The following is a 13,129-nucleotide window of genomic DNA, read 5'->3' on the forward strand; positions in this document are numbered from 1 at the left end:
TCAACTAGCACTCTTTGTCAAAGTATATGCCATACAAATCTTTATAAACCTTTAACGCCCAATTAAAGATTCTCCGATTTGCAAACTATTTAAGTGTATAAGTACCAAACCCTTATAGTGCTCTCCTCTTTATCCTACAAAGAGTAGAAGGTTTAACTTAATACACATGGACTATGATATTCAAAACTAATTAGAATGCCATCACAAAATTTATATGAACATCAAAATAATTGCCTATTAATAATAATAACAATGTATAATATAAATGAAATGCCCTAATACAAGTATCATCGTGGGCATTCGAGGGCATAATCCTAACAATCTCACACTTACACTCAATGCCAACCACTTTGGTATCTTACACCCATCTTTTTAGGATGTCGTTCTAACAGAGCTTATGATAGTGGCTTGGTGAGTGGGTCAGATAAGTTATCTGCTGGGACTATTTTCTAGATGGCTATGTCGCCTCTTCCAACAATCTCTCAAATGATGTGGTACAGCTGCTCGATATGTTTGGATATACTGTGAGACCTTAGTTCCTTCGCCTGTGTTATAGCTCTATTATTGTCACAATAAAGTGATAACGAGAGCTTCCACATTTGGAACCACCAAATGTTTTATCAAGAACTTGTTGGTCCAAACAACCTTCGATGCAACCACATATTTAGTCTTAGTGGTGAAATCTGTAGTAGTAACTTACAACTATTTCACCTCACTGGTTGACCATTAAGAGGGAATATAAACCCTTATGTGGATTTCCGGTCATCAACATCAGACTGAAAGTCCAAATCTATGTAACCATCCACACTTAACTCTTCATTGCTATAGATTAGAAGCATACCTTTAGTCCTAAAATACTTCAGCATACACTTCATAGCTATCTAAAGCTCCTTCCATGAGAAGTGCATTACCCCACAAAGAAATAGGCAAATCTATGTAACTATGCATAAAATGAATCATGTCCAACAAGGTTAAATTCCTATGCTTAGCCATCCTTATTCAGTTGACGAGTCGTTAGTGGTGTTAATTTTGAAACTATCCCATGTTCCTTTAAGAACAAGTCAAACTCGGTATTTATATACTCACCACCATGATCCGATCGCAGTGTCTTTATACGATGACCAGTTTGATTTTCCACTAAGCCTTATACTTTCTAACTGTGTCAAGTGCCTTTGACTTGTTCTTCATTAAGTATACATAACCATACCTAGAATGGTCATCGGTAAAAGTTATGAAATAGTGGAAACCACTGTGAGCCATCTCATTGATCGGCCCGCAAACATCGGTGTGCATTAAATCTAAAACTTGTGATGCCCTCTAAGGATGTCTAATGAAAGGAGATTTGGTCATCTTGCCAAAAAGACGAGACTCACATGTCGGATAGGGATTCAATCCCAATGGACCTATGAGGCCATTTTTCTCCAACTCATCAATCCTTTGTTCTCCAGCATGACCTAATCTTAAATGCTATACAAGTTTTTGATTTATCTCATGCCTACCATGCCTTTTAGTGATAGCATTCACAACACATTTATTCTAAACATTTAGATAATACAATCCATTTACTAAAGAGTCATTGCCAACTAATTTATTTCCAAAATAAATATCACAATTAGTTTCCTCAAATTTAAAGACATACTTTTAAAACTGGAACATAAACAATGTTCTTTAACCCAGTTGGTAATACTAAACAATCCTCTAAAACTAAAACATGTCAAGAATATAAAAGAATAGAAGTAGATCCTATGTGAGTTGTTGAGACACTCTGTCCGTTTCCCATGTTGATCATCACTTCTCGTTCACCCAGCTTCCATCTTCTTTCCAGATTCTGATTCATAATACAAACATCAGCACTAGCTCTTGAATCAAAAATCCAAGAAGTAGAAAATATAGAAATTGAACAATTTGCTTGAAAACAAATTGTTCTGTACCTGTAGCGCCATTTGCTCTGAGCTGTGGATAATCTCGCTTCCAATGACCAGCCTCGCCACAAAGGAAACACTTGCCCGCTTGCTTAGAGCTCTCACTCTCACGAACCATAGGAGCCTTACCTTTATTCGTAACCACTCCTTCCACACCTTTGGGAGCCAAAGCATTATGCTTCTTGGCCATCTTTTTCTTCTTCGGCTTTGAGAGCATAGAAGTAGAGATAGTTAAAGCAACAACATCCTTCCCTTTAGTCTTCATTTGAGACTAAGTACTCACTAGCTTATTAAGAAGACTAGCCAATGTGCACTCAATATCATTCATGTTAAAATTAACAATAAACTGAGAGAAGTAATCAGGAAGAGACTGTAAGATGAAAGAAGGAATCAGGAAGAGATTATAAGATAAGATCAACCTAAAGATTGTAGTCCATGGAAAAGTCAAGAACTTCCAATCTTTCAATCATAGAGATCATTTTGAGGACATGCTCTCCAGCTTCACCACCCTCACTCATCTTTGCCCTAAAAAGCTCTCTCAATATTTCATATCGAGCAGTCCAACTATGCTCTCTATAGTGCTCCTGCAAGTGCAACAGTGCTATTCTTGCATCACTCATCTTTTCATGAGAGCTTTGCAGATCACTGCTCATGGAGGCTAATATATAACTCCTCACTCGCAAGTCATCGTCTAACAATTTTAGATAAATACCTTGTTCTTCCTTGCATGTCTTGGGTGGAGGTTCGGTAGGAATATCGGCCTCAAGAACATACCTGATTCGCTCTAAATTGAGGATTATCCTTAAATTTCTAAGAAAATCTACATAATTAGGCCCGGGAAGGATATTTTTCTCAAGAAAAATGTTAAGTGGGTTATTAGTCATATCGAGAAATAAACTGTGAGAAAATAAAAACCAGATTATTAGTTCACTTATATTATACCAAAGTTATATTTAGGTCTTTAAATAAAACTTGGCTCCAACTACAATTTTTCCCAAATCTACACTCCCATTGTAGAAATCGGAAATCCTTGTTGGTCAGATGTCGTAGTTAGTGATTGTGTTCTCTATTAAATTCAATGGAGGTCAACTTATACAGTATAATTACACCACTAGAGTTAATATAGTGGCATCCCATGGCAACCTATTCCATAGGTAGTCTAATCAATTTTTGCCCATAGTTCACCAAGCCTCAACCCATACAATTTAATGGCTCGTAAACTATCTAAGTCAAGCCCACCAACTTCTGTCAGTTTAACAATTGAATTCCACCCCCTCAACCAATACAGTATAATTTGGTAGGAATTTGTTTCGATTGACGACATACAATGCACTAAAGGTTCTTAAAATTATGAGTGAATACAAGACCCCCTCATGCAGGGAAAATATCATGCACCCTCATAACTTTAATCACCCAAAGCTTGGTGAAGAGCCAAGACATCCCTTTCCCTTCGACTTAGTGTTTTATTTTGGGAGAATTTATTTTGCATGTTATTAATTAGGTCTCACATTACATCAAACATACATGTATAAATATGACATACATACACATTCAAGGCATCACATGCATACGATCACGAACATCTAAGATTAACACAATTTCATAGGTTAATCTAAAATCCTAATCAATTACATGGCTTTGCGCTCCATACAAAAGAAGGACTTCACGCTGGGCTTCTTGCTCCACTTATTTTTGGATTCTTGTATCACTTGATTATATTTTCTCTAAAATTTACAAATATGTATCCTAGATACAATCCATTTTTGTAAAAAATTAAAGAGAATTGCATTGGACACAATATGGCCTAAATACATAAACACAAAATAAAATAAAATATAACAAGTCCTAAAATTAATGATCGTATGCCATCTACCCATTAAATACATCAAAGAAAAAAAAAATTAAAAAAATAAATATATTCCACATTGGTGTCACATCAATTTATTTAATATAGAATAAATAAACAAATAATAATAACCAATATAATAAATGAAATAAAGAATATAATATATATACATGGGCCTCCCACCCACTGTGCAGTGCTCGCCCATGCAGCCGTGTGCAACTGGATGCAGTACTGCCCAACCTTTGAAATAATTAATTAAATATCATGCACCCTCATAACTTTAATCACCCAAAGCTTGGTGAAGAGCCAAGACATCCCTTTCCCTTCGACTTAGTGTTTTATTTTGGGAGAATTTATTTTGCATGTTATTAATTAGGTCTCACATTACATCAAACATACATGTATAAATATGACATACATACACATTCAAGCCATCACATGCATACGATCACGAACATCTAAGATTAACACAATTTCATAGGTTAATCTAAAATCCTAATCCATTACATGGCTTTGCGCTCCATACAAAAGAAGGACTTCACGCTGGGCTTCTTGCTCCACTTATTTTTGGACTCTTGTATCACTTGATTATATTTTCTCTAAAATTTACAAATATGTATCCTAGATACAATCCATTTTTGTAAAAAATTAAAGAGAATTGCATTGGACACAATATGCCCTAAATACATAAACACAAAATAAAATAAAATATAACAAGTCCTAAAATTAATGATCGTATGCCATCTACCCATTAAATAAATCAAAGAAAAAAAACATAAAAAAAATAAATATATTCAACATTGGTGTTACATCAATTTATTTAATATAGAATAAATAAACAAATAATAATAACCAATATAATAAATTAAATAAATAATATAATATATATACAAGGGCCTCCCAACCACTGTGCAGTGCTCGCCCATGCAGCTGTGTGCAACTGGATGCAGTACTGCCCAACCTTTGAAATAATTAATTAAATATCATGCACCCTCATAACTTTAATCACCCAAAGCTTGGTGAAGAGCCAAGACATCCCTTTCCCTTCAGACTTTAGTGTTTTTATTTTTGGGAGAATTTATTTTTGCATGTTATTAATTAGGTCTCACATTACATCAAACATACATGTATAAATATGACATACATACACATTCAAGCCATCACATGCATACGATCATGAACATCTAAGATTAACACAATTTCATAGGCTAATCTAAAATCCTAATCTATTACATGGCTTTGCACTCCATACAAAAGAAGGACTTCACGCTGGGCATCTTGCTCCACTTATTTTTGGACTCTTGTATCACTTGATTATATTTTCTCTAAAATTTACAAATATGTATCCTAGATACAATCCATTTTTGTAAAAAATTAAAGAGAATTGCATTGAACACAATATGGCCTAAATACATAAACACAAAATAAAATAAAATATAACAAGTCCTAAAATTCATGATCGTATGCCATCTACCCATTAAATACATCAAAGAAAAAAAAATAAAAAAATAAATATATTCCACATTGGTGTCACATCAATTTATTTAATATAGAATAAATAAACAAATAATAATAACCAATATAATAAATTAAATAAATAATATAATATATAGACATGGGCATCCCACCCACTGTGCAGTGCTCGCCCATGCAGCTGCGTGCAACTGGATGCAGTACTGCCCAACCTTTGAAATAATTAATTAAATATCATGCACCCTCATAACATTAATCACCCAAAGCTTGGTGAAGAGCCAAGACATCCCTTTCCCTTCGACTTAGTGTTTTATTTTGGGAGAATTTATATTGCATGTTATTAATTAGGTCTCACATTACATCAAACATACATGTATAAATATGACATACATACACATTCAAGCCATCACATGCATACGATCACGAACATCTAAGATTAACACAATTTCATAGGTTAATCTAAAATCCTAATCTATTACATGGCTTTGCGCTCCATACAAAAGAAAGACTTCACGCTGGGCTTCTTGCTCCACTTATTTTTGGACTCTTGTATCACTTGGTTATATTTTCTCTAAAATTTACAAATATGTATCCTAGATACAATCCATTTTTGTAAAAAATTAAAGAGAATTGCATTGGACACAATATGGCCTAAATACATAAACACAAAATAAAATAAAATATAACAAGCCCTAAAATTCAAGATCGTATGCCATCTACCCATTAAATACATCAAAGAAAAAAAAATAAAAAAATAAATATATTCCACATTGTTGTCACATCAATTTATTTAGTATAGAATAAATAAACAAATAATAATAACCAATATAATAAATTAAACAATAAATAAATAATATAATATATATACATGGGCCTCCCACCCACTGTGCAGTGCTCGCCCATGCAGCTGTGTGCAACTGGATGCAGTAATGCCCAACCTTTGAAATAATTAATTAAATATCATGCACGCTCATAACTTTAATCACCCAAAGCTTGGTGAAGAACCAAGACATCCCTTTCCCTTCAGCTTAGTGTTTTATTTTGAGAGAATTTATTTTGCATGTTATTAATTAGGTCTCACATTACATCAAACATACATGTATAAATATGACATACATACACATTCAAGCCATCACATGCATACGATCATGAACATCTAAGATTAACACAATTTAATAGGTTAATCTAAAATCCTAATCTATTACATGGCTTTGCGCTCCATACAAAAGAAAGACTTCACGCTGGGCTTCTTGCTCCACTTATTTTTGGACTCTTGTATCACTTGGTTATATTTTCTCTAAAATTTACAAATATGTATCCTAGATACAATCCATTTTTGTAAAAAATTAAAGAGAATTGCATTGGACACAATATGGCCTAAATACATAAACACAAAATAAAATAAAATATAACAAGCCCTAAAATTCATGATCGTATGCCATCTACCCATTAAATACATCAAAGAAAAAAAAATAAAAAATAAATCTATTCCACATTGGTGTCACATCAATTTATTTAATATAGAATAAATAAACAAATAATAATAACCAATATAATAAATTAAACAATAAATAAATAATATAATATATATACATGGGCACGCCACCCACATGCGATGCTACGCCTATGCTATTGTGTGCAAGCTGGATGCGATCTTTGCCCAACCTTTGAAATAATTAATTAAATATCATGCACCCTCATAACTTTAATCACCCAAAGCTTGGTGAAGAGCCAAGACATCCCTTTCCCTTCGACTTAGTGTTTTATTTTGGGAGAATTTATTTTGCATGTTATTAATTAGTTCTCACATTACATCAAACATACATGTATAAATATGACATACATACACATTCAAGCCATCACATGCATACGATCACGAACATCTAAGATTAACACAATTTCATAGGTTAATCTAAAATCCTAATCTATTACATGGCTTTGCGCTCCATACAAAAGAAGGACTTCACGCTGGGCTTCTTGCTCCACTTATTTTTGGACTCTTGTATCACTTGATTATATTTTCTCTAAAATTTACAAATATGTATCCTAGATACAATCCATTTTTTGTAAAAAATTAAAGAGAATTGCAAAGGACACAATATGGTTTAAATACATAAACACAAAATAAAATAAAATATAACAAGTCCTAAAATTAATGATCGTATGCCATCTACCCATTAAATACATCAAAGAAAAAAAAATTAAAAAAATAAATATATTCCACATTGGTGTCACATCAATTTATTTAATATAGAATAAATAAACAAATAATAATAACCAATATAATAAATTAAATAAATAATATAATATATATACATGGGCGTTCCACCCACTATGCAGTGCTCGCCCATGCAGCTGTGTGCAACTGGATGCAGTACTGCCCAACCTTTGAAATAATTAATTAAATATCATGCACCCTCATAACTTTAATCACCCAAAGCTTGGTGAAGAGCCAAGACATCCCTTTTCCTTCAGCTTAGTGTTTTATTTTGGGAGAATTTATTTTGGATGTTATTAATTAGGTCTCACATTACATCAAACATACATGTATAAATATGACATACATACACATTCAAGCCATCACATGCATACGATCACGAACATCTAAGATTAACACAATTTCATAGGTTAATCTAAAATCCTAATCTATTACATGGCTTTGCGCTCCATACAAAAGAAAGACTTCACGCTGCGCTTCTTGCTCCACTTATTCTTGTACTCTTGTATCACTTGATTATATTTTCTCTAAAATTTACAAATATGTATCCTAGATACAATCTATTTTTGTAAAAAATTAAAGAGAATTGCATTGGACACAATATGGCCTAAATACATAAACACAAAATAAAATAAAATATAACAAGCCCTAAAATTTATGATCGTATGCCATCTACCCATTAAATACATCAAAGAAAAAAAAAATAAAAAATAAATATATTTCACATTGGTCACATCAATTTATTTAATATAGAATAAATAAACAAATAATATTAACCAATATAATAAATTAAACAATAAATAAATAATATAATATATATACATGGGCCTTCCACCCACTTTGCAATGCTCGCCCATGCAGCTGTGTGCAACTATATGCAGTACTGCCCAACCTTTGAAATAATTAATTAAATATCATGCACCCTCATAACTTTAATCACCCAAAGCTTGGTGAAGAGCCAAGACATCCCTTTCCCTTTAGCTTAGTGTTTTATTTTGAGAGAATTTATTTTGCATGTTATTAATTAGGTCTCACATTACATCAAACATACATGTATAAATATGACATACATACACATTCAAGCCATCACATGCATACGATCACGAACATCTAAGATTAACACAATTTAATAGGTTAATCTAAAATCCTAATCTATTACATGGCTTTGCGCTCCATACAAAAGAAAGACTTCACGCTGGGCTTCTTGCTCCACTTATTTTTGGACTCTTTGTATCACTTGATTATATTTTCTCTAAAATTTACAAATATGTATCCTAGATACAATCTATTTTTGTAAAAAACTAAAGAGAATTGCATTGGACACAATATGGCCTAAATACATAAACACAAAATAAAATAAAATATAACAAGCCCTAAAATTCATGATCGTATGCCATCTATCCATTAAATACATCAAAGAAAAAAAATAAATAAATAAATATATTCCACATTGGTGTCACATCAATTTATTTAATATAGAATAAATAAACAAATAATAATAACCAATATAATAAATTAAACAATAAATAAATAATATAATATATATACATGGGCCTCCCACCCACTGTGCAGTGCTCGCCCATGCAGCTGTGTGCAACTGGATGCAGTAATGCCCAACCTTTGAAATAATTAATTAAATATCATGCACCCTCATAACTTTAATCACCCAAAGCTTGGTGAAGAGCCAAGACATCCCTTTCCCTTCAGCTTAGTGTTTTATTTTGAGAGAATTTATTTTGTATGTTATTAATTAGGTCTCACATTACATCAAACATACATGTATAAATATGACATACATACACATTCAAGCCATCACATGCATACGATCACGAACATCTAAGATTAACACAATTTAATAGGTTAATCTAAAATCCTAATCTATTACATGGCTTTGCGCTCCATACAAAAGAAGGACTTCACGCTGGGCTTCTTGCTCCACTTATTTTTGGACTCTTGTATCACTTGATTATATTTTCTCTAAAATTTACAAATATGTATCCTACATACAATCCATTTTTGTAAAAAATTAAAGAGAATTGCATTGGACACAATATGGCCTAAATACATAAACACAAAATAAAATAAAATATAACAAGCCCTAAAATTTATGATCGTATGCCATCTACCCATTAAATACATCAAAGAAAAAAAAATAAAAAAATAAATATATTCCACATTGTTGTCACATCAATTTATTTAATATAGAATAAATAAACAAATAATAATAACCAATATAATAAATTAAACAATAAATAAATAATATAATATATATACATGGGCCTCCCACCCACTGTGCAGTGCTCGCCCATGCAGCTGTGTGCAACTGGATGCAGTACTGCCCAACCTTTGAAATAATTAATTAAATATTATGCACCCTCATAACTTTAATCACCCAAAGCTTGGTGAAGAGCCAAGACATTCCTTTCACTTCGACTTAGCGTTTTATTTTGGGAGAATTTATTTTGCATGTTATTAATTAGGTCTCACATTACATAAAACATACATGTATAAATATGACATACATACACATTCAAGCCATCACAAGCATACGATCATGAACATCTAAGATTAACACAATTTAATAGGTTAATCTAAAATCCTAATCTATTACATGGCTTTGCGCTCCATACAAAAGAAGGACTTCACGCTGGGCTTCTTGCTCCACTTATTTTTGGACTCTTGTACCACTTGATTATATTTTCTGTAAAATTTACAAATAAGTATCCTAGATACAATCTATTTTTGTAAAAAATTTAAGAGAATTGCATTTTACACAATATGGCCTAAATACATAAACACAAAAGAAAATAAAATATAACAAGCCCTAAAATTCATGATCGTATGCCATCTACCCATTAAATACATCAAAGAAAAAAAAAATAAAAAAATAAATATATTCCACATTGGTGTCACATCAATTTATTTAATATAGAATAAATAAACAAATAATAATAACCAATATAATAAATTAAACAATAAATAAATAATATAATATATATACATGGGCCTCCCACCCACTGTGCAGTGCTCGCCCATGCAGCTGTGTGCAACTGGATGCAGTACTGCCCAACCTTTGAAATAATTAATTAAATATCATGCACCCTCATAACTTTAATCACCCAAAGCTTGGTGAAGAGCCAAGACATCCCTTTCCCTTCAGCTTAGTGTTTTATTTTGGGAGAATTTATTTTGCATGTTATTAATTAGGTCTCACATTACATCAAACATACATGTATAAATATGACATACATACACATTTAAGCCATCACATGCATACGATCACGAACATCTAAGATTAACACAATTTAATAGGTTAATCTAAAATCCTAATCTATTACATGGCTTTGCGCTCCATACAAAAGAAGGACTTCACGCTGGGCTTCTTGCTCCACTTATTTTTGGACTCTTGTACCACTTGATTATATTTTCTGTAAAATTTACAAATAAGTATCCTAGATACAATCTATTTTTGTAAAAAATTTAAGAGAATTGCATTTTACACAATATGGCCTAAATACATAAACACAAAAGAAAATAAAATATAACAAGCCCTAAAATTCATGATCGTATGCCAGCTACCCATTAAATACATCAAAGAAAAAAAAAATAAAAAAATAAATATATTCCACATTGGTGTCACATCAATTTATTTAATATAGAATAAATAAACAAATAATAATAACCAATATAATAAATTAAACAATAAATAAATAATATAATATATATACATGGGCCTCCCACCCACTGTGCAGTGCTCGCCCATGCAGCTGTGTGCAACTGGATGCAGTACTGCCCAACCTTTGAAATAATTAATTAAATATCATGCACCCTCATAACTTTAATCACCGATAGCTTGGTGAAGAGCCAAAACATCCCTTTCCCTTCAGCTTAGTGTTTTATTTTGGGAGAATTTGTTTTGCATGTTATTAATTAGTTCTCACATTACTTCAAACATACATGTATAAATATGACATACATACACATTTAAGCCATCACATGCATACGATCACGAACATCTAAGATTAACACAATTTAATAGGTTAATCTAAAATCCTAATCTATTACATGGCTTTGCGCTCCATACAAAAGAAAGACTTTACGCTGGGCTTCTTGCTCCACTTATTTGTGGACTCTTTGTATCACTTGATTATATTTTCTCTAAAGTTTACAAATATGTATCCTAGATACAATCTATTTTTGTAAAAAATTAAAGAGAATTGCATTGGACACAATATGGCCTAAATACATAAACACAAAATAAAATAAAATATAACAAGCCCTAAAATTCTTGATCGTATGCCATCTACCCATTAAATACATTAAAGAAAATAAAATAAAAAAATAAATATATTCCACATTGGTGTCACATCAATTTATTTAATATAGAACAAATAAACAAACAATAATAACCAATATAATAATTAAACAATAAATAAATAATATAATATATATACATGGGCCTCCCACCCACTGTGTAGTGCTCGCCCATGCAGCTGTGTGCAACTGGATGCAGTACTGCCCAACCTTTGAAATAATTAATTAAATATCATGCACCCTCATAACTTTAATCACCCAAAGCTTGGTGAAGAGCCAAGACATCCCTTTCCCTTCAGCTTAGTGTTTTATTTTGGGAGAGTTTATTTTGCATGTTATTAATTAGGTCTCACATTACATCAAACATACATGTATAAATATGACATACATACACATTTAAGCCATCACATGCATACGATCACGAACATCTAAGATTAACACAATTTAATAGGTTAATCTAAAATCCTAATCTATTACATGGCTTTGCGCTCCATACAAAAGAAAGACTTCACGCTGGGCTTCTTGCTACACTTATTCGTGGACTCTTTGTATCACTTGATTATATTTTCTCTAAAATTTACAAATATGTATCCTAGATACAATCTATTTTTGTAAAAAATTAAAGAGAATTGCATTGGACCCAATATGGCCTAAATACATAAACACAAAATAAAATAAAATATAACAAGCCCTAAAATTCATGATCGTATGCCATCTACCCATTAAATACATCAAAGAAAAAAATAAAAAAATAAAAATATTCCACATTGGTGTCACATCAATTTATTTAATATAGAATAAATAAACAAATAATAATAACCAATATAATAAATTAAACAATAAATAAATAATATAATATATATACATGGGCTTCCCACCCACTGTGCAATGCTCGCCCATGCAGCTGTGTGCAACTGGATGCATTACTGCCCAACCTTTGATATAATTAATTAAATATCATGCACCCTCATAACTTTAATCACCCAAAGCTTGGTGAAGAGCCAAGACATCCCTTTCCCTTCAGGTTAGTGTTTTATTTTGGGAGAATTTATTTTGCATGTTATTAATTAGGTCTCACATTACATCAAACATACATGTATAAATATGACATACATACACATTTAAGCCATCACATGCATACGATCACGAACATCTAAGATTAACACAATTTAATAGCTTAATCTAAAATCCTAATCTATTACATGGCTTTGCGCTCCATACAAAAGAAGGACTTCACGCTGGGCTTCTTGCTCCACTTATTCTTGGACTCTTGTATCACTTGATTATATTTTCTCTAAAATTTACAAATATGTATCCTAGATACAATCTATTTTTGTAAAAAATTAAAGAGAATTG

At 31.9% G+C, this 13,129-nt stretch overlaps 1 protein-coding gene across 1 annotated transcript; it reads right to left on the minus strand.

Moving 5' to 3' along the window:
- Positions 1-1,799: 1,799 nt before the first annotated feature.
- Positions 1,800-2,575, minus strand: LOC120256379. Its single transcript, XM_039264076.1, has 4 exons — positions 2,375-2,575; positions 2,206-2,292; positions 1,932-2,127; positions 1,800-1,828 (listed from the first exon to the last, which is right to left on the minus strand). The coding sequence occupies exons 1-4, from the start codon at positions 2,573-2,575 to the stop codon at positions 1,800-1,802; spliced, it is 513 nt and encodes a 170-aa protein (XP_039120010.1).
- Between the last annotated feature and the right edge of the window lie 10,554 nt (positions 2,576-13,129).

The sequence above is a fragment of the Dioscorea cayenensis genome, unplaced genomic scaffold (genome assembly GCF_009730915.1).
Source record: "Dioscorea cayenensis subsp. rotundata cultivar TDr96_F1 unplaced genomic scaffold, TDr96_F1_v2_PseudoChromosome.rev07_lg8_w22 25.fasta BLBR01001413.1, whole genome shotgun sequence".
Taxonomy (NCBI): domain Eukaryota; kingdom Viridiplantae; phylum Streptophyta; class Magnoliopsida; order Dioscoreales; family Dioscoreaceae; genus Dioscorea; species Dioscorea cayenensis.